General features: G+C 50.2%; 1 protein-coding gene across 2 annotated transcripts; it reads left to right on the top strand.

Annotated features, from left to right (window-relative positions):
• Positions 1-349: 349 nt before the first annotated feature.
• Slc41a1 (solute carrier family 41 member 1) lies at positions 350-21,680 on the top strand. 2 transcript variants are annotated; one of them, XM_076832077.1, is made up of 11 exons: positions 350-737; positions 2,417-3,442; positions 10,794-10,901; positions 12,204-12,275; positions 12,873-13,017; positions 13,142-13,318; positions 13,828-13,975; positions 14,821-14,900; positions 15,856-15,990; positions 16,315-16,463; positions 19,104-21,680. In XM_076832077.1, the coding sequence occupies exons 2-11, from the start codon at positions 3,068-3,070 to the stop codon at positions 19,287-19,289; spliced, it is 1,575 nt and encodes a 524-aa protein (XP_076688192.1). In that variant the 5' UTR covers positions 350-737; positions 2,417-3,067; the 3' UTR covers positions 19,290-21,680. The 2 variants fall into 2 exon arrangements, with proteins under 2 accessions (XP_076688192.1, XP_076688193.1); XM_076832078.1 differs by having other exon boundaries at positions 13,142-13,288.
• The last annotated feature ends 792 nt before the right edge of the window (positions 21,681-22,472 follow it).

Genomic DNA, 22,472 nt, shown 5'->3' on the forward strand with positions numbered 1-22,472 from the left:
CACTGGCCTTTCTAAGGCGACAGGAGCTCCGGCACCGCGGAGCGGACGCGATGGCGGTGGGACTGCGTAGTGAGTGTCGGCCAGCGGGGACTTGGGGCGGGCCACTGGCCGATGCGCGCAGGGACCTGCTGGCCGCTGCGGCGACAGCCGGCTCGCAGTTCCCGTCACTCCTCGCCCTGCTTTTCCCCGGCGCCCCGCCTCCGTAGCACAAAGCGAAGGAAAGGGGCCGAGCCGAGGTTGGGCCCGCCCTCATACCGCTCCCCGATTGGCTGCTGCAGCTGTCCGTCCAGAATCTTTTTTTTTTTTTTTTTTTTGATGGAGGAGGGGGTGCCTCCCAGTCTGCCCCAGATCACGTTTGCCACCGGCAGCCAACCAGTCAGGCCCAAGTCCGCGGGCAACAAGCGATTGGGGACGGGAGAGCTCGGCTCCCCAGTTCCCCCGTCCAGGCCCCCCCCCCCGCGCCGGGCCCGAGGCGGTATATCCTGCTCTCCCCGGTCACCTCCCACTCGTGGAAGCGGAGCTGCGGCCTCGCTGTAACGCAGAAACGAAATGTAGCCAGCCGGGTGTCGCGGCTGGACGCTCGCCTTGGCTGGGGGTGTGGGGGGGGCACGCGGGGGGCCGAGGAGGACTGCTAAGGAAGAGGAGTGATGAGAAGAGGGGGAACCCTGCACCCCCCGAGACCACGGGCCCCTGCTGCCACTCACCAGGCGCCCCCCTTCCTCCCAAGCGAGGGGCAGGTCAGTGCTGTTGGGTCTGGGGACCGGGGTAGGTAGCGGAGGGCGGGAGTCTTGGCGCGTAGCGCATTTGCTGAGTGTGAGTCCTGGAGAGATGTCCGAAGCCACCCAGTTACTTCTCCTCCTCCGTAGGGTTGGGGGGATACCAAAACGGGTCTTTTTTTGTCCCCTTCTGGGAGGAGGGTATGGGGCGTCCCTGGGCCTGAGGCCCGCCCCAAGTCTCCTTACTGTAGGAGTGGGTGAGGGACCGGCTGCTTCTCCCGCAAGCCCCCCTTTCAGGTTAAGTGGCCTGCCAGGAAACCAGGAGGGGGCGGGGGTGTCAGGTTTTAGCGAACTCAGAAACTTTTCTGACATGGGCCAGTGAACTCAGAGGTTTCTCCTGGCCCTCTAGTGAAGATCTTTGAAAGGACCCCAGTATACTGATTGGAAAAGGGGTCTTGGTGGTGACTGAATTGATAGGAAGAGAAAATAATTCCCTTGGACCTGTTCCTGGGGTTTGATTCAGCCTTTCCCCAACTGGAGTTGACTAAGTGTGAGTGTGTGGAATACTTAAGGGCCTGTTCATCCTACCTGTGGGAACCCTCTTTCAATTTATTTTTTATTTGTGAGAGTCATTCTGATGAAATGAAATAGGGTGAAATCAAGGCCCAGGGATCCCTTTAGGCAAGGAAAAGAAGGACCATGACAGCCAAAGACATGATTTGGGAGCAAGTGCATATTAGCTTATGGTGCTTGGGGTTTTGTTTTGCTTCTTTGCTTTACTTTTTATTTTCTATTGATATTTTGGGGGGGTTGTTTTAGTTTTTAGGAATTACACTCTATCAGACTCACTGATTCTGATCTGGAGAACAGGGGGGATCCTAGATTACTGAAATATATGAATAATAATGAAGAATAGTTTTACCCTCTCTCCCTTCAAATGGAGATAACTGCCTTGTCCTGTCTGACAAGCTCACAGGGCCAAACACAGGGGAAGAGAAGCAGAGACAGAAGCCTGGACCAGAGTCAGCGTCTGAGCTTTTTGTAACATTGTTGACTCTCAAGGGCAGGAGTGGGTAGGCCTCTGGCTCTTGGCCTTGGGTTGGCAGGCTTGCCCCACTGCCCAGGGAGTCCTCCCAGTTTCATTGTGTTTTTTACCCTTAGGGACTGTAGCATTTGGTGGTCTGAGGGCTTTACTCTGATCAGTGTCCTGTCTTACCATTGCTGTCTTGTGATGGTAAACAGTAACCTTCTGTAGCGGGGTGTCTGTGTAGGAAGTTTACAACTGAATTTGCAATTTTCCCATGGAGAGAGAGATCACACTTAAATAATCCTGAATCTTACTGGAATTCAAAAGGGATCTCCCTGAGGACACCCCTGCCCACCCCAGGCTGCTGAGAAGACTAGGTCTTCCACACAGTCTTCCTGTGGCAGTGGGTGAGTGGTTGGGAGGACGGTGGGAGTAGCGCCTGCTGGGCCTCTGGATGTAACCGAGCAGGACCAAGTAATTTTAGTGGAAAGAGAAAGGCAAATAGCAAACTCTATAACAAACTGTTATCTGCCTTGGGGGAAAATTCTGCCAGTATGCGCTGTTCTCTCCTGTATCATAACATATTCATTCATATTCTCTCTCTCTCTCTCTCTCTCTCTCTCTCTCTCTCTTTCTTCTTTTTTTTTTTTTTCTCTTCTTCTTCCCACATAAGGTGTTCCATTCAGATTCTCGTGACTTTAAGGACCAGGCAATTGGGGAGACACAAAGTCTTCCCAGGAAGGGAGGAAATCTCTGGAAGAGAGGGGAAAGACAGCAGACACTGCCCTGGGACCACCGGAGCCTGAGGTGCTGTGGGAAGCTGAAGGCACCAAGCAGGAGGAGCAGGAAGGAGCCTCAGCCCCAGGTGGAGGCTGTGTTCTGAAAGATCTGAACTTGGTCTACTTTTTACGAGAGAGGGGCTGCCTCCGGAGGCACTGCAGCCTTGGGCTGGGTCCTTCTCTGGATGCCCCCTTCCCTGAGGAGCTTGCCGCTGAGAACCAAAGAAGATAAGAGGTCAGACAGACTTCCCCCAGGCAAGAGGCCCGGCGGCTGGAGGCAGGCATCTGCACCCCTAGTGGTGGGCTGCTGAGCCTGGTGAGGAGTTTCTTGCTCCCCTCCAGAACCCGGCTCCAGTGCTTCATGGGGCTGCCTGTTGGTGGATCAGTTTTTGCAGTGCCTGGTAGCAGCAGAGAGCCGTGGGAAGAGGACCCGCGGCACCCAAGCCTGGGTTCCCCCCAAGACTAAGATCTTTCCTGAGTTAGGGAGAGAAAAGCAGAAAAAAAAAAAAAAAGAAAGTTCCCCCCTCCTCTCCTCCCTGCCCGTCATGTCCTCTAAGCCAGAGCCGAAGGACGTCCACCAACTGAACGGGACTGGCCCCACTCCCTCTCCCTGCTCTTCAGATGGCCCCGGGCGAGAGCCCTTGGCCGGGACCTCAGAGTTCCTGGGGCCTGATGGGGCTGGGGTGGAGGTGGTGGTAATTGAGTCTCGTGCCAATGCCAAGGGGATTCGGGAAGAGGACGCCCTGTTGGAGAACGGCAGCCAAAGCAATGAAAGTGACGACGTCAGCACGGACCGTGGCCCTGCACCACCCTCCCCACTCAAAGAGACCTCCTTTTCCATCGGGCTGCAAGTGCTGTTCCCCTTCCTCCTGGCAGGCTTCGGGACTGTGGCTGCTGGCATGGTGCTGGACATTGTGCAGGTAAGGCCTGAGCAGGGTGACTCCTTGGGAAACTACAACTCTTGGAACTTCTTCTCTGCCTCCCTGTCAGAAGCATCTGCTGCTTCCTAGAATACTGTTTCCCTTTGGATCACATCCTCAGTTTCTTCTTGGTCTCGTTACTTTCTACAGAAGCTGAATAGGGTAGTATTGCTTAACAGTAACAGATTTAAGTCCAGAGCTCAGGCTTGGGGAGGGAAGAGAGGACAGACAGGGCTGCTTCCTGAGCCTTCCTGCCAAACCCAGCTTAGTAGGAGACATCTAGCTGGGTCTCCTCCTTGTGCCTTTCCCCTTCACTTGAGGTTTCAAGGATACCCAGGGTAGAAAGCTTGGTTTCAAGTCTCTCCTTTATTCCCCTGCTGGGCAGGAATTTATTCAGCTGCCAAGAGGGTCTCAGATGAAGTGAAAAAGCTCTTAAAGGCATTTTGTTGCTTATCTTCCTGCAACTTTGGCAGAGTCTCCTTGGGGAATGGGGATGGGCACATGCGCCGTATGCACAATTTGGGGCGTTGGCATAATAAGACCTAAAAGAGCTAATTATGTGCTGTAAATTGGAACACAGTGTAACCAGGCCTGGGCAGAACTGTCTCTCCTCTTTGCTCCTCAACTTGCTGTCATGAACCTGCCCTGGGCAAAGAGGGCTATTTATGAGGGTATTGGGTAGAACGAAGCATAAAAGTTGGCAACACCTGGAAGCTGAGAGCTGGTGACATGCTTAGCTCATTGTGAATTGGGACTTACCCTAAAACCCTAGGTCAGAGAGATAAAGTTGCATTTCTGGGTAAAAGTTTTTGAAGCACAGTATGAAGGTACCCTTTTAATTTTTTATTTGGAGACAGTCTCAATAAGTTGCTCAGGGCCTCACTAAATTTCTGAGACCAGCCTCAAATTTGTGATTCTCCTGCCTCAGCCTCCTGAGTCACTGGGAATACAGGTGTGAGCCACCATACCCTGCAGGTGCTAGGTTTATCTAATTCAATCAACAATGTGTTTCAAGTTCCTGCCAAGTTCTGGGCTCTGTCCTAGGTACTCAGAAATAAGGAAGCAGGAGGAGATCTGGCCTGTGCTTGTTGGGACATCCCCACCAAGGTCCCCACCCACCCACCTGCCCAGTATTTCCTGACATACTCCCAGAGGAACACAAAGCTCAGCATTACTTCCCCTGTGCCAAGTCAGTACTACAAACCATGAATGTAGTAATGCAGTGACTGCTGGTAGAGTTCACCCTATGTCCCAGGGTACTGAATGTCGTTGGTTCTAGGTGATTCCTCCAGTACTGTCCACATAGCCCTTGAGCCCTTCAGGAGAACCCTGAACATTTGGTTATTAATGAGAATGGTGTTTGTGTCAAAATGCCCCATACTGCCTCCCATCTCCCCAAACCTGTTTTCATGAGAATAGTTTCTGCATGGAAATTAGGCAGCTAGGGTCTATTGGGACATCCCCAATAGGCACTCCTAGTGCATCGAGGAAGGGAAGGAGAAAGAGAAGAAATGAGCTAGCACTGAGTTTCTCCACCATTTCCATCCCTTTCCTATGGCCTTGGTCTCATTCTTTCAGTTTTGGGGCTAGTTGGTGTCTGTATAAGGGGTATGAGACTGGGAGTGCTGGCCTAGCATGCAGAAGGCCCCAAGTTTGATCCCCAGCACCACAAAAAGAAAGAAAAGGGGGGCGTGCCGAATCAGGATCCAATGGTGAACTCAGAAGGTTGTTTTATTTTCTGGATAATTACAGTAAAGCATTTTGGGGACTTTTCTATAGTCCCATGAGGTAGAAATCATAATCACCTCTATTTTATAGATAGAAAAACTATGGCTTAAAATGATTAGGTAACTTACCATTGATCATCTGTCCCCAGAGCCTGTGTCACTAACATCTGAGACCTTCAGCATGGCTGTGGTTTGCCAGTCAGTTAAGCCTGCAGTCTTTATCTTCCCCTGAAGAACAAAGTTATTGGAATCTGGAATAATAGAGCTAGCTTCTGAAGGGAATAAGGACAAAAGTTCTTAGGGGTAGGGAGGGATCCATCGACTACCTATCCTACACTACACGGCAGAGGATTCTAGAGCCTCTGAATCTTGCCTTACACCTGTCAGCCTGAGACACTGAGAAGCCTTTAATGCTGCCTGATGTGCCCCCAGAGGGCCACCATTTGCCCTCAGAGTAGCATTTCACACACCTCACCCCAGAGGGTCCAGTTGGTGTGGATGACAATGGCTGGTTTGTCCTTGTCCCCCTCCCCCAGCCTTCCCACTACAGCTGAGCTGGAGCAGGCCCTGCAGATGACTGCTGCAAGATCACAGGAGGGGGTGAGTGCATAAGGTCAGGGACATGGGACTATAGGAAGATTCTTATTCCACCTCCAGGGGAACAAAAGGGGAGACTGAAGATCTCAGACACAGAATGATTTCTAAGAATTCACACCTGTGTTCCCCCTTCAAACACTAAGATGGCTGTCATTGAGACAGCCTGAAAGTATCTAAGAGACAGGGATCATCTGGAGGAGGTGGCTATAGAGGATCCCAAAGTCACAGAGCAACAGATAGAAGTCTGTGTGGGCCCTGGTTCAGATGCCTCCTTGGTCCAGGGTCCCCCGTGCTGCTACCCACCCTCTGGTCTGCTCCATGTGTGTGCGAAGCAGCCTCTGCAGTGAATGTGGAGCTCATGTACCAGACAGTAGAAAAAGGTTAAGTGGACTGCAGTTCCCTCCAGCTTGACCACTGTAGCCAGAAATTCCTCCAGCGTTTGGAAGGGAAGCAGACTTGGGCCCAGTGTTGGCTTCAGAAGGGGATTATATAGGGAGCTTCAGGCTGCCAGTGTCTTATGGTCCTCCCCCAAGTTTGGTCCTAGGCTGCTGCAGTGCATCCCACTCCCTTTTCCTGTCAGCCTTTGTGGGGATGGAGATGGCAGGAGGTGGTGTGCAACCTCCACTAGAATTTTCAGCTAGGTTAAGATGGGGAACTCCCAGGACCTTATTTTAACTCCTCTTTTTGCAAAGGATCCCAAGAAAAGTAGATAGACACCTGCCCCAATACCTTCTCCTCTGTGTCTACCAAAGAGTCTACAGAGATGAGAATGGATGGCTGTGTAGCCTCAGGGAAGAGTGAGGAGCAGTTCTCCGGCAGCTGGCCTCATGGCTGCCACTGTTCCTGGGCAAGACACTCAGATCCCGTCTTCCTTGACCACCCTTCTGCATTTGCCTGTTTTGGGGACCCCCATTTGCTTTTCTCACATTTGAACATACTGTTTGCCTGGGTGTTACCCTGAGTCCCTTCTGTTCAGACACCTCAAGGATGCCTCTGGGACACGTTTCAGACCTATGGAGGCAGGTATACTATAATTTGACCTTGAACCCAGGCCTCACCTTGAAAGGTCAGCTCCAGCTCAAATCTCTCAGGTTCTTGTGCAGCCTGGAACCTAGAGCTTAAATCTAAGAATTCAAGTCTTCTTAATGCCTGAATTCCATCTCTTCCTGGCTCGGACTTTCCTCCTTGCTGCTACCCTCCTGGAGCAGAAGACTCAGGCCAGAAAGCTTGAAGACAGCTGGGGGTGGATGTGTGAGCCTGGAGGGGCAGAAGAGGCAGGTTTGATGTATAAGGAAGAGGTACTGGCAGGGCCAGTGAGGTTCAGGACTTAGGGTGATTGCTCAGAATCAGGATTAGTTTTGAGTGTGGGAAGAACAGTCTCATCCTCCACTTCTAAAACATCAGGGAGTGATGAGCCTTCCATACCAAGGAGAGAGAGAAGGGAAGGGGGCTGTGCTTCTGAAAAGCAGTGAAAATCCATAGATGCTTCCCTGCCCCCCAAGCAGAGCAGGGCTTCCTGGACCCTCTTCCATCCCCAGCAGAGCAGTAAAGTGTAGGTGACAACTTGGCTAACTGCTTTGACTTCAGGGGCAGACACACTCCCAGCCAGAATGAACAGGAAGGGCCCGAATTAGGCCAAAGGAGGAAGAAGAGCTACTCACTGTCTGTCCCTGCCACATCCTACCCACTCCTAACCCCAGGACATCTTGCTTCCTAGGCTGGTTCCACATCACCAGCCTCTCAGCCACTCTTCCCAGAGCCCTGCACATGCCTACATGTCACAGCCTCCCTGTCTGAACTGCATCTTTGAGAGGGTTTTGTGGGTGAAGAATGTATGTGTGTAGGAACTGACTGTTCTGACCCAAGTGCCAATTTTGCTGGGCCAGGGGTCAGGTAGTGAGTTCCAGGCTGCTTCATAGGGGCTATTCCTGTGGTTGCTTGTTCTCCTTACATGTCTCAGCCCATCCCTCCTAAAACCCCATTCCTTCTAGATGTTTCTGTAGTTAAAAGTAAGGGTACATGTTTGCCAGGAAGTGAAAAGATTTGGGGATGCTTAGAATGGTAGCCAGAAAGGCTTCACTGAACTGTACACATTTGTTTTCTTAAAATATGGCAAGTAGGGGCTGGAAGTGTAGCTCAGTGATAGAGCGCTTGCCTAGCAAGCGGGAAGCACTGGGTTCGATCCTCAGCACCACATAAAAATAAGTAAAATAAAGGTATTGTGTCCATCTACAACTAAAAATATATTTTAAAAAATAAAGACCAGTAATAATTTCTTACAAACAATTCAGAAAATATAACTTGCATACTCCTGAAGTATCTCCCCCGACGCTTTTTACCCCACCAGCCCATACCCACTGCACCCACCTAACTGGGAAGCTCAGCTGTGCATGGAGCTGGCATCGTGGAAGCAGCCGGGGCAGATGTTTGGGGGCAAGGATAGGAGATGAGGCTGTGCTTTGAAAGCTCGCAGTCAGCACCCTCGTCAGGGGAGGGGCAAGGAGGTGAACCCTTCCCCCTTCTGGAACTGTTGTCTAGTTTGGGAAGAAGGAGCCAGTAAAACTAAATGAGGTCAGGACTACAGGGAGCTGGAACACCAGTGGTGTGCACCGGCCATGTCCAAGAGTAACAGTCCCTGAGCTCCTTCAGGCTGATGGGGCTCATTGGGGCTGCCTCCGAGGTGAGAAGGGATTCGTATCCTTACAGTGTTTGGAAGGGGCCACCTCTTCAAGGGGCTGCCTGGAAGCTCAGGAGCTGCTGTTGAGGTGGGAGGTGCTTCCTCCACCTCCGACATCCTCAGAGAGGGGCTTCCCTGAATTGAGTCCTGGATCCTTTCAGAATATAAGAAGAATCCTAGGTCTACAAGACAAGTGTATGCTCTGACACGGATGACAGGAGCTCTTCCCCAGGTTCCCGTTATGGCCCCCAACATCCGCACACTGAATTGTGATGAGAAAAAAGAGGTCCCAAGAAGAAAAGAGAGCTCTTTGCATTATGGGACTGCCCAGTGTCCAGCCTCCTCTAGTCCCTTTCCCTGCCCCCAGCCCCCTCTGATAGTCTTAACTCATTTTTTAAAATTTATTATTATTGTGGTTAAGGAAAAAAACACATGAGGTCTGGGGTTGTGTCTCAGTGGTAGGTCGCTTGACTACCACGCATGAGGCACTGAGTTATATCCTTAGCACCACATAAAAATAAAATAAAGGTATTGTGTCCACCTACAACTAAAATATATATATATATTTAAAAATACATAAAATTTACTGATTTAACCATTTTGAAGTATATTAAGTATATTCACAGTGTTTGGAGTGCAACGAATCTCCAGAATGTTCATCTTTCCTAGCTGAAACTCTATATCCATTTAACACTAATTCCTCCCCAACCCACAGCCTTAGGCAACCCACTTTCTGCTTTTCCTTTTAATGAATTTGACTACTTCAGATACCACATATAAGTGGAATCATATAATGTTTGTCTTTGTGCAGTTGACTTGGTTAGTATAATGTCCTCAAGATTCATCCACAAAGTAGCATCTGACAGGATTTTCTTCCATTTTTAAGTCTGAGTAGTATTCCATAGTGTGTATGTACTGCATTTTGTTGATCCATGCATCTGTTGACAGACACTTGAATGCATCCATATCTTGGCTGTTGTGAATAATTCTGTTATGAACATGGATGGATGTATCAATATCTCAAGATCCTGCTTTCAATTTTTTTTTTTCCAGCATTGGGGATTGAACCCAGGGACACTGTACCATGGAACTCTATCCACAGCCCTTTATAATTTTTTTTTTTTTTTTTTTTTGAGATAGGATTTCACTAAATTGCCGGCTGACCTTGAACTTGTGATCTTCTTGCCTTAGCCTCCAGAGTAGTTTGGATTACAGGCATGAACCATGGTGCTACCTCCCCACCCCCGTTTTGTGAAATATTTTGCAATCCCACCAACAGTGCACAAGGATTCCAATCTCCACATCTTGCCAACACTCATTATTTTCTGTTTGTTCGCTTGCTTGCTTTCATAGTAGCCATCCTAGTGGGTGTGGGGTGGTATCTCCATATCTCACTGTGGTTGTGACTTGCAGCTTTGCTCATATTTAACGATAAAGTCATGGTGCTAGAATTGCCCTAGAGACCTTCTAATCTGGTTCCTGAATTGAGCATTTTAGTCAGGGGTTTGAGGTCCCCAGCTGAGATCCCCAGCTGGTCTATGTGAGGGGAGCTAGCATGAGGTCCCTCCCTGGGTCTCCTGTGGAAGACCCCAGGCTTTCAACCAGTGCCCTCGCCATTACAGCACTTCACCTCCAGGCCACGACGCCCAGACCAAACTGCACACATCCACTCGGCCACCTACCGCCCACCAGCTCCTCTCTCTCCAAAACTGGAGGCTTTCCACTCTAAAAACAAATAAAGGAAACCGCATTGCCCATTAAGGCCAAGGAGGGGACGAGGGCTGAGGGAGTGCAGAAGAGGTGTAAGAAAGCCCCTAGATGACCAGCATTTAGAGCCGACCCGCACAGTCTGAATTCAGAGCCTGCTCAAGAGCGTCGCCATGGCTGGGGCCCAGAGCCCTTGGAGATAGAAACCAAACAAACGCTCTAATCTTCCCAGCCCCATGGAGCCCAGCTTTCCACAGCTGAGACAACACCACCCAAGGCTGAGACCAGGGAGAAACTAGACTAAAGGCAAAGGGCTGGACGCGCAATTGGAGCGGGGATCTCAGAGGAGTTCTGGGGTGTAAGCCAGCTTGAGGTGGCTCAGCCATGTGGGTCTCCACCACCTTTTCCCCTTGGCTTCAGAGGAAGTAGAGCCATGCCAAGGGTCACCCCAATATGGGGACGGGATGGGGATTATGTTATTAGGAAGCTTGCTTTGCTTCCAGGTTCTTGGAGGGAAGGTGCTTGGTGCTCTCTCCCTGCTCACCCCATTTCCTTCCCAAGACCCTGATCCCAACCTTCTGTTCAGTCTCAATGCCAGTCCTTTGGGACGCTGAAATTCCTGAGCTCTGTTTTCACCTCATAGCACTGGGAGGTCTTCCAGAAGGTGACGGAGGTCTTCATCCTGGTGCCTGCGCTGCTGGGGCTCAAGGGGAACCTGGAAATGACCCTGGCATCGAGGCTGTCCACTGCAGTGAGTATCCTGGCTGGGAAGAGAAGATTCTGGCCAACACAGAGCCAGAGACTGGGAGAGGGCCACTCTGCCTTCCTGAAGCATAGGCTAGGGCGGGAAGGGAGGGCCTGGGCAGGTGTAGGGAGATCCCAGGATGGGTGGTTCCCAGGCTTGGTTTCTGGATGTCCCAGCCATCCCTGGATGCCTGCCCCAACTCCTGCTTCGCAACCTGCCTCGTGACTGTTTGTACAGCTTTGACAGGCAGGCACCATGCTGGTTTCTCAGCCCGCACAGGTGGGGGCTGCCTCTGATCTCCAGCCCTGCTCTGCAGCTGGGCAGGAGCAGAGCCAGGCCCTCCCAGCCCCCCTCCCAGCCCATTCCCTTCCCCCCAGGCAGCTTGTTCTTTAAGGAAATAGTCAGGGAGGAACTGCTCATCACTTCCACCTCCCATAATCCCTTAGACCAGCTGTGACCATTCAGGGACTGAGCCAGATACAGGGCCACAGAGTGGGTGACAATAAAACTCAGGTGGCCACAGATGTCCCTGCATGGCCAAGAATCTGGAGAAGGTGGCAGAGAGAAGGGGGCACCAACATAACCCATCCAACATTGTCTACCCTGCTCCTGGCCCATGCTACCCAGTCCTTCCCAAACACTTGCAGCCCCAGTCCTACGCCAGCCACTCACATGTCCTGGGAGTAAGAAAGAGATGCAGCTGCCTCTGGAGCCCCCTTCCCAACCCTCTAAACTGCGGGGGGAGGGGGGGGGCTCTTTTTGGTTTTTTTGGAACCAGCGATTGAACTCAGGGGCACTCAACCGCTAAGCCATATCTCCAGCCCTATTTTGTATTTTATTTAGGGTCTCACTGAGTTGCTTATCACCTCACTTTTTGCTGAGGCTGGCTTTGAACTTGAAATCCTCCTGTCTCAGCTCCCCCAGCTGCTGGGATTACAGGCATGTGCCACAGTACCTGGCTTGTTTTGTTTTTGCAATACTAGGAGTTGAATACAGGTCTTCATACTTCCTAGGCAAGCACCTTGCCACTGAACTACACCCCACCCCTTTTAAAATTTTATTTTGAGAAAGGGTCAAAGGTGCCCAGGCTGGCCTTTAATTTGTAATTCTCTTGCCTCAACCTGCCTAGTAGCTGGGATTATAGGTGTGTGCCACTGCATCCTTTGCTTCACTTTCTAGGACATTCATATCCTAGGCCCAGAGTCTTAGGCCACATGCACTGCCTCTTGATCGGATCAGGGGTCTAACACATGGAGCCCCAGGCCTTTTTAAGCCTGAAGCTTCAGCCCTTCATCCTCCTTCTCCCAGGCCAACATTGGACAAATGGACACACCCAAGGAGCTCTGGAGGATGATCACTGGAAACATGGCCCTCATCCAGGTAAGAGAGCCAGCATAGAAGCCAATGAGCTAAGCTTCCCCCTTAATCATGAGTCTCTAAAAGACTTAGGTCAGGCCCAGCTGGCTCCTGAGTGAATCTCTAGCATCCTACAAAGTAACTCTAGGAGCTAAGCAGGAAAATAACCAAGATGGGGAGAGCCGTGGCATCTCCCAATCAGATGGTGTAGGGGCCTTTAAGTAGGAGCAGTCTCAGGAGTGCTAAAGTGTCCACTGCCACTGTTGTTCCATCTCCCCAGGAGGCCACACGGACTCCAGACTGGACATCTTTCCCCTTGAGTCCCAGGTCTTGACTCTGGCTGAAGTCTTTGGTTTATTGATCTCTGCCCCCCCCCCCCCCCCCCCCCCCCCCCCCCCGTTCCCAGAGGAACACTCATTCAGCCAGTAACATGTCCTGGGCTCCCGCAGGGTGCACTGCTCAGTCCTAGTGTCTGGTGTGAAACTAAATAAATAAAGACATCCTTCCAGCATGGGAGGACTGGACAGTCCAGTCCAGGCTGCCTCCTGGGACTGCCTAGGGCCAGGAAGAGTCTGCTGAGTGACCCTCAGCTAAGCAGCCTCTGCCCACTCCTCTCCTCAGGTGCAGGCCACGGTGGTGGGCTTCCTGGCATCCATCGCAGCTGTCGTGTTTGGCTGGATCCCTGATGGCCACTTTAGCATCCCACATGCCTTCCTGCTGTGTGCCAGCAGTGTAGCCACAGCCTTCATTGCCTCCCTGGTGCTGGGTAAGGAAGGGAAGGGAGTGCAGGAGTAAAGAAGGCTGCCTGGCACCTCCACTCTCTCTTTTCCTTTCTTAGTACCCCTTTATTTCCACTCACCCTGCCTGGCCCACCTCCCTCTCCTCTCCAGGTATGATCATGATTGGAGTCATCATTGGCTCTCGAAAGATTGGGATCAACCCAGACAACGTGGCCACACCCATTGCTGCCAGCCTGGGCGATCTCATCACCTTGGCACTGCTCTCAGGCATCAGCTGGGGACTCTACCTGGAACTGAGTGAGGCTGAGGCCACCGAGAGTGGCTCAGGTGGACTCTCGGGTGGGATTGGGAGATGTGGTCATATATTCTTAACTGCTTGGTTTGAACAGATTCAAATTCATGCAGGCAGCAGAGATAGGAGATAAAGTATCAGAAATATATTCCTGCTTGGTCCTGTGGATCTTGTTTCCCTTAGAGGGATAAAGCAGAAAGGATAAAGGAAGGAACTGAAAGCTGGCATCTTCTTGCTAGTGGAAGAAGTGAATAGGAGATAATGACCTCTGAGATCTAGAGGCCTGGAGTCTGGTCTCTGCCTCTAGTAAGTTCAGTGTCAGGGTAGCTCACTACCTTGGTTTCCTCATCTACAAAATGAGCAAGGCTGGTGCTGCTGACCTCTTGGGCTGACAGTGAAGACTAAATGAGGTTGTACAGGTGTTCAGTGTATTATTGCTGGTGATCTGTTGGTCTGTTGGAACATGTGCAGGTTGAGCCTGGGGGGTGGGGGCAGGGAGCAGGGAGCCACAGTGCTCATCTCCCTCTGATTTCTGCCCTCTCAGATCACTGGAGATACATCTACCCTCTGGTGTGTGCCTTCTTTGTGGCCCTGTTGCCTGTCTGGGTGGTACTGGCCCGACGGAGCCCAGCTACAAGAGAGGTGTTGTACTCAGGCTGGGAGCCTGTCATCATTGCCATGGCCATCAGCAGGTAGGCTCAGGCCCTGAGTTCCCACCTACATCCTGCAGACTCCATTGAAACCCCTGGAGAGAAGGGTCTAGGGAGGACTCCAGAAACGCATTCAATAGTACATCAGTCTCACATTTTTCCAGTGCAGCAGACCGGCACCACCTGAACTGGGTTTCATTGCAAAGTAGGGTGTTTTGACCAAGGAAACTGAAAAAGCACCGCTGGATTCATGGGCACATATGATGTCATCAGGGTCCCAGGAGAGTCTGTCTCTTGGCTCTGCTCTTCCCAGTGATGGCTTACAGCCTAGGTTTACACTTTGCTAACCCCTCCCAATTCCAGCAGGAAGAGAGTTTCTTTACCCCAACAGTTGCGCAAAGCCTTAGGATAGAGTTTCATTGGGTCTCACCTGGTCACGTGTCTATCCCTGAACCAATGGGTGGTCAGGAGCTGAGCTATCATTGACACAGTGTCATCTGGACACAGTGCCTGAATTTGAGAAAGGTGGTTCCCTGAGGAGGAGCCTAGTGCTGTTACCAGAAAGGAAAATGAATGCCAAGCAGGCAGAATGAAGGGGTCCTCACAGGCAGGCAACCCTGCAGGTGGCTCCTCAAACCTGCTTGGGGGATGGGTACAGGAAGTGGCTGCCTGACCTGGCACCATCAGCTTGTTCTGAGTTCACTGTGCCAAGTCAGGGTGTTCTGAGCAGCAGCTGGTTCTGGCAAGGGAGGCGAGGACTAAAAGATGAGGAGCTATCATGTTTTCCTTTGTTTCTTCCAAGGCTAGGTGGGTCTGTTCCTTTCATCCCAGAGACCAGGGAAGAACCCTTCAGTGGTCTTGATGTCTTTTTGTCTTTGTATCTCTAGTGTGGGAGGCCTCATCTTGGACAAGACCGTCTCAGACCCCAACTTTGCAGGGATGGCTGTCTTCACACCTGTAATCAATGGTGAGGTTTGAGTATCAGCTATCAAGGGGAAGGAGAGGGACAGGGGAAGGGGAGGTAGGAGTGGATTTCTGTTTTAGTCAAAGTTACAGCAGGCAAGGGAATCCAGCTCAGAATTTAAGACTATATTGAAGAGACTTCTCACAAGGTAGGGATAGGGTAAAAGGACCCAAAAGGGATATTGAGGTACCCAGAGACTAGCAACAAAGGGAGGGCCTCCAGGCCTGAAGGCCACGGAGACTAGGAGCCCATCAACATGGACAAGCCACTGTCAGAAAGCAGAGAGGGATCCAGAAAGAAATACCTGACCCCTCTTTACCCCACCATCTGTTCACCTGCTGATACCTCCCACTGCACAAACCCAAGTGGAAGCAGCCAGCAAAGGAGGCCAGGGGATCCCTTTGCCGCCTCCTCCCAGCCGTGTGTCCTGGGACTGCCTGTAAGTCTGCCATCCAGGACTCAGGGCAAGGCTGAAAAGAGCAAGACTAGGTCAGAGTGTGAAGGCAAACAAAGCAACCAGCACAGATCCTGGGAAAAGCACCAGATTTGAGTTTGAAGCTCAAAACACTACTTGAAACTGATTACCGAAAGGAATCCAAGCATAAGCACCAGGTGCCCGGGTCTGCTCGGAGCATTAGAGCATACGAGGTGAGGCAGGGCTTGTCCCCTGTGCTGTGTGGGCAGGCAGGTGCTCACTGTCCTGGTGGAACATCAAGCTCTGAGCCTGCAGATCTGCCTGTTTCCTTGCCATTGCTCTCATAGTCACACTGGGGTCCCTTGGGACCACCACATTGCCATAGCAGGGAGGAACCTAGAAGATCACTGGGAGCAGGGGTGTATTCTTCTCTTGAGGACTTGGACTGGAAAGTGCCTACTGAGGCCTCTACAGATGGACACAAAAAGTAAGAAGGTTGTTTCTCCCCACCACCCTGAGCCTAAGTCCTGTGTGTTCCCTCAGGTGTTGGGGGCAATCTGGTGGCAGTGCAGGCCAGCCGCATCTCCACCTTCCTCCATATGAATGGGATGCCAGGGGAGAACTCTGAGCAAGCTCCTCGCCGCTGCCCCAGCCCTTGTACCACCTTCTTCAGTCCTGGTAACAGCAGATTCGTAGTCTGCTGGTCGCATTCCAGCCTTGGAGTTTTTTGGGGGGCGAGGGGTTTATAATCATGAAGTTTGTAAGCTGGGGAGGCCCAGGTCCAGGATTCTCTTTTGCTAAACTGCCCTCTGTTCTGGAGGGCAGAGCCCAGGCCAGAAGGTTATCTTTCCTGGGACATCCTAGGGACTGGGGACCACAGGGTGGAGAAATAGAGACAGTCAGCTGTCTGCAGCCTGGGAGTGGTGAGGGTCCTCCTGACCGTGGCCTGGGACCAGAAATTTTCTCCCCACCAACCTCATGCCCACTCTTCTCTGGTTACAGATGTGAATTCCCGCTCAGCCCGGGTCCTCTTCCTCCTTGTGGTCCCAGGACACCTGGTGTTCCTCTATACCATCAGCTGTATGCAGGGCGGGCACACCACCCTCACACTCATCTTCATCATCTTCTACATGACAGCTGCACTGCTCCAGGTATGGCCCAGCAAGAGCAGGAGTACAGGGAAAGGCCAAGGCTACTCCCTTCCTGGATAGAAACAGTGGCCCAGTTTGGGCCCATCAGACACCTCCTTCTCTGGCTCTGGGTAGCTGATAAATACTGAACAGAGTTCAGAAGAATAGACAGTGTTTCCAGCAGAATCACTAACATGCTGCATGACTTTGACCTAGTGATTTTACCTCTCTGAGCCTCAGCAATGTACATTTTTAAAAAATTGATTTATTATTTTTTATTTGTAGATGGACATATACCTTTATTTTATTTTTTTATGTGGTGTTGAGGATTGAACCCAGTGCCTCACACTGCTAGGCAAATGCACTACCACTGAGCTACAACCCCAGCCCTCCACGATGCACATTTGCAAATTGAGAGGAAGGGGTGCTCAGCAAGTATGCTTTGCAATCACCATAACTAGCCTAACCACAGAGTTCCACTTGGAGCTTCCTCTGTTTTGCATGCTGGGCTTCATTTAAATAAAAGTCTCCACAGTTTGAAAAAGCGTCAAAACCACTGCACTGGGTAGTCCATCTATAGGAGCCCATCTACCTTGCCATTCCGTAATACTGTGACACTTTCTATGTAGCAAGTCCCCTTTTGCCAAACCTCCCCACCCCCAAGTTTAGAAAGGCTGTGTTAGGAATCTTAGCATGGGCTAGGCTTGGAACCAACCATATGCTGTTTCCCAGCAGGAGTTACTCAAGTTGCCATGCTCCCTTGCGAATGGGGTCACATAAAACCCCTAATGGGAAAAGGAGGAGTGGTTATGCTGAGGGTCTGCAGTGGAGGTTTTCACTTCATTCCTTGGCTGAGATTGGAAGGCGAAGCCCTGGGGCCACTCTCACCTCTGCTCTTTTCTCTAGATCTGTGGAGGGGCAGAATATGACACTTAATCCCCTGTAAAGTTCTCCCTGATCCTTTTGCCGCCTCCTCCCAGTGTGTGTCCTGGGACTGCCTGAAGGCTAGAAGTGAGGACAGCTGCTGCCATTCCCATCCTGGAGCATGTCGCAAGGGCCCCCTGGCTGCGTTCTTTATTTGGGACTTTTCTGCAGCTGCTGGAAAGGGGGTGAAGTCATGGGTTCTGGATCTCACCCAGGGTCAGGGCTATAGAGCAAGGCACCTGTGTGCAGTTCAGGGAGAACGTGAAGGGTACTAGAACTGTCACCCCTAGCTTCCTTGACAGAGGATAAGAGAGCAACCAAGTTTGCCTAAAAATAGGTAACAGCTCTGGCTTCTGCCTTCATTAAGGGCTCTGGTCCTGCATCTGAGTCTCTTAGGGAAAAATTTTCATACCACAGTATTTGCAAAGTATAGTTGAGAGTGAAACCTCTCAGATGACTGTCAGGGTGAACGATCTGACATTATTCCATTCTCACATCAACACAGTCATTTAAGGAACCCAAATGTCAAGCACTGTGCAGATGCAGCCTGCCCCACCACAGTATTCTAGACTGAAGTGCATTTTTTTTAATATTTTTTTTTTAGTTGTAGTTGGACACAATACCTTTATTTCACTTATTTATTTTTATGTGGTGCTGAGGATCGAACCCAGGGTCTCGCTCTACTGTTGAGCCACAACCCCAGTCCCACCCCAAGTGCATTTTAAAGTGTTCGTGAATCTCATTAAAATGCAGATTCTCAGCCGGCACCATGGTACACTCCTGTAATCTCAGTTTGGGAGGCTGAAATGGTAGGATCTCGAGTTTAAAGCCAGCCTCAGCCAAAGCAACTCAGTGAGACCCTGTCTCTAAATAAAATACAAAATAAGGCTGGAAATGTGGCTCAGTGGTTGAGTGCCCCTGAGTTCAATCCCTGTTACCAAAAAAAAAAAAAAAATGTAGATTCTTATTCAGGAGATCCAGCATTTCTGATTCTGGGCCTACTAGCATGATTCTGATCTCGATCATTCTTAATTATCTGTCGTAATAGAAGGTAAGTAAAGGCACCAATAAATCAAAGCAGCAGATAATTCACAGCATTTTGAATTGCAGTGCATCATCTGCTTTATGTTTAGCCAACTTATCCACAGTTGTGTTTTGCTAGAACTAATGTTAAAGTAAACTTACATTCTTTGAGCCCACAACAGCAGAAGGGGAAGGGTCAGGAGAAAGCCAACTTGGGATGATCAACTGTTACTCAGACAAACATGCCTACAGTGGCCTCAAATGCTATCCTTATGCCACTCTGCCCAGAGGAGAAAGCCCTGCAGGAAAAGCTCACTCCACTGCCAGCTTCCTGCCAGGCGCCTGGAGAGGCCAACCTGGCAAGGATTGGAGTGACCCAAGAATGGGCTGACCCAGAATTAGAGGCAAGAGGGCTAAATTCCTGTGTGGGGAAGGACTCAGGTTAGGAAGCCCCTAGTTTGGTAAATTTGGGGAGCCGAATGTAATGCCGATGCTGGCTATGGCAGCATCTTACCTTCTAAAAGGCTCTCATCTCGCCTTTTGGTAATTGAGGGTGAAGGAACACAGAGAGGTTGCCACAGTGGGAAATGCACTGTCCCAGCCTAGCCCTTGTGGCTGGCCAAGCCTCGTGATACACTGAATGGGTCCAATTGTATGGCCTCTGGCTCCCCCTGGAGAGGGGATGGCTACAAGCAGGACCTTCTGTCTCTCCAGGTGCTGATTCTCCTGTACATCGCAGACTGGATGGTGCACTGGATGTGGGGCCGGGGCCTGGACCCAGACAATTTCTCCATCCCGTACTTGACTGCTCTGGGGGACCTGCTTGGCACTGGGCTCCTGGCACTCAGCTTCCATGTCCTCTGGCTCATTGGGGACCGAGACACAGATGTTGGGGACTAACTTGGCCACTCAGCCTTTTCCCTCTGCACTTCCTGTTTGAATTTTTTCTTTTGTTTTCCTCTCCCCACCCCCCCACCCCCACTCTCACCTCTTTCTAGAACTTCACTTTGATACCAAATTCTCATTATTTTCAATGGGAATTTTTATACATTGAGCCAAGTTTGGGTAGGAAGAATTCAGGAAGGACAGATGGACTGAGATAAGCAGTACAAGTAGATTTTTGAGACAATCACCAAGTGCAATTTCATGGTGGGTGCCTCCAGGTGAGGTGGATTGGGGCAGGGGGTTTCTGTCTGGAATCTGGGGGTATATGGCTTAGCTTTAGCAACCTCAGTTGTGGCCCTAATGAGAAAACCTTTGTGAGTGGGTTCTGGTTTTCTGGTTATGTTATTTTCTTTCTTTCTTTCTTTCTTTCTTTCTTTCTTTCTTTGGTTGAACAGAGGGATAGAAAACACACACACACACACACACAGAAATGGACCAACGTCAAAGCACTGAGCAGGAGACAGCTGCTTCAGGCCCCCTGTGATCCCAGCCCTACTCTCTGCCCTCTGGACCTAGGCTCTCCTGCTCTCAGAGAGAGGAAGGTGGACTGACTGTTCAATTTGTGCACGTGCCTATTGCCTGACTGCCTGGTCAACATCACCAACACTCCTTCTAATTGTTTTCCAGATGAATGTCATCCAGGAAGGAATAAGCAGTAGCCTGGTCTCCCTGTGGATCTATGTCTACCCACAGGTTTCCCAAGATCCACATCCTCCCTGGGCCTGGAGGTCTGAGTCTTCGTCTCTGTCCAGCCCTCCTCTCTAATTATATCTAAGCACTACCTTCCCCAGAGCTTGCCAAGCGGAGTTCCAAGAATAGGGACAGAGCAAGGATATGTGGAGAATGACTGGGAGGTTGAGGGCAACCAAGGGAGTTTGGTTGCTGCTGTTTCCCCTGAGAACATAATCATGTGGTCATCTTGGCCTCTATTACTTCCTAACAATCACTCATGCTTTCATGGTCATGGAGGTCAGTCTCTCTTGGTTCCTGCCCACAATCATTCATTCACTCATTCAACAAATTCCCAGCCTCCCCACGATGAGCTGTTCAGCAAGTATGGTCTGAAACATGTACTAAGCAATATTTATTGGGTGCCTACTATGTGTTAGGTACTGTGCCGGTCACTGACTAGCCAGTAGTAAGGGAATCACAGCTCTCACCTCACCTCCTTCCCCACCTTACAAAGGTCACCTGTCCCTTTCAATATGGCAGACAGATTTCCTCATTGTAGGCATTTGCTTCTCCTTCACCACACCAGGCCTTGCCTTGTTCTTTCTAGACTCCAACACTGCAGTGTTGATCAGACCTCAAGCCACCAGTCCCATTGCTTAACCAGTGTTTGTATCTCTAAACTACCATCCTTCACTCTCCCTTCCTGTCCTTCTCCTCCTCACTCATCCCAAAAAGGATTTAGAACTAGCAGTACAGACACCAATTGGCTTCTTCTGCTTCTCAGCCTAGCAAAAAAAAAAAAAAAAAAAAACTTGAGAGAAATCCGGAGCCTCTGCCTCTTTCCAGCACATAGCTCCAAACAGCTCAGACAGCTGTCCACACTCACATGTGCCAATCTGGGCATGAGGATGCAGACTTCTTCTGACCTGTCAGGCTTTTCCCTGTAAACCCTCTCCTCTGTAACCTAAAGGGCCACCTCCAAGGGAAGAAGGCTAGGCAGTAGGCCTGCTTCTACCAGCACCAGGCCTTACCCTGGGAACTTGCCCCAGACCTCTAGAGACTGTTCTTTCTCTCCCGTTTCCTCCCAGGCCACCTTCTGGAATCATAGAGCCTTAGAACTGGAAGGAATCATAGAGGTTATCTAGTTGGAGTTGTGTCCAACAGAGTTCATTAACACCAGCCTGGGGCCTATTTCTGCTCTTCCCTCTGACCTCCTTTCATCTTTTCTTCCACTTCAGTACACACTTGCACACAGACTCTTGTACAGGCACCAAACCCTGAGGCTGTACCCCTGTGATTTCCAGTCACTCCTGCTCCAGCCTCTCATACCTTCCTCATCTCTGGAGTTCAGCCAGGCTGTCCCTGGAGAATCAGTCCTCCTTTGCCTAGAAAGCAGAAAGTGTGTGAGCAGAGGAGGACCATGGGGCGAGAGGGAAGGAAAATGAAGTTGACATCAATAGATTTCATTTCTCCCCCTCCCGCCCCCTCCCATTGCACCAACTGCATGTACCCTTGGCCTGGCTGCAAGGAGCAATATTGGTTTACTCTTGTATCCTTCAAAAGTTAAAGAACTGTGTCTTCAGAGAATTATTTATAGTTACTATAACTGAATTGACAAATGTCAACTTAACTGATAAATTATATTTGGTAAAATAAAGAGGACGTTTATTTAAATGGTTCTCATCCTGTGTGTCTCATCAAAAAGAAACTCCAGCCATTTCTTTGGCCCCCTCTGAAGTCAAACCCCTTCCTCACTCAGAAATGGGAAGGGACCAAAGTGCTAATGAGCACCAAAGCATCTCTTCAGTACAAAAATTGTGTGACAGAAAACACACATTAGTCATTTGTTGAGAAACAGTGGTGCTCGGAATCATTCCAGAAGGCAAAGGCGGAATCTTTGCTTTTAGGAAATCATCTTGTGGTCACCACACATTACCTCAACTTTCTTGTGCCAGGGGTGTGAGCATCTTTGGGTTGTGTTCTTTTCCATTCAGAGATTTACAACTGGACAAGGTCAAAATGATAATAGCTATTATTTGTTGTATATTTACTATGTGTCTTCACTGTGCTCAACCTCATGAGCCCTATAGAAATTTGCAATTGACTACAAAAGGTTTGGTGTCAAGACAAGCCTGGGCTCAAATCCCAGCTTTCCTGCTTGTATCTGTAGGATCTTGAGCAAATCCTTGACCCTCTCTGAGCTTCGGTTTCCTCATCTGTACAAATAAACTTTTTTTTATAGGATAGTTAAGAGATTTTAATGAGATAGTGAACATGAAGCACCAAGTTCTGTGCCTGGTACTTACAAAACCCAAAAGTGCCAATCAATATTACAGTGAATGTGTTGGTGAGCTTTCCATTATTGTAACAAAATCCCTAAGATGATCAACTTCTAAAGAAGAAAGATTGATTTTGGCTCACAGTTCCAGGTTTCAGTCCATGGGCAGTAGGCCCTGTTGCTTTCAG

The sequence above is a fragment of the Callospermophilus lateralis genome, chromosome 13 (genome assembly GCF_048772815.1).
Source record: "Callospermophilus lateralis isolate mCalLat2 chromosome 13, mCalLat2.hap1, whole genome shotgun sequence".
NCBI classification, from domain to species: Eukaryota; Metazoa; Chordata; class Mammalia; order Rodentia; family Sciuridae; genus Callospermophilus; species Callospermophilus lateralis.

What these genes read in the sequence shown, in the direction of transcription:
- Slc41a1 (XM_076832077.1), top strand. Translation starts at nt 3,068, where the DNA reads ATGTCCTCTAAGCCAGAGCCGAAGGACGTCCACCAACTGAACGGGACT. An exon ending in CATCGAGGCTGTCCACTGCA is followed by an intron (nt 10,902 to 12,203) that starts GTGAGTATCCTG and finishes TCCTTCTCCCAG; the next exon opens with GCCAACATTGGACAAATGGA. An exon ending in GGCCACCGAGAGTGGCTCAG is followed by an intron (nt 13,319 to 13,827) that starts GTGGACTCTCGG and finishes CTGCCCTCTCAG; the next exon opens with ATCACTGGAGATACATCTAC.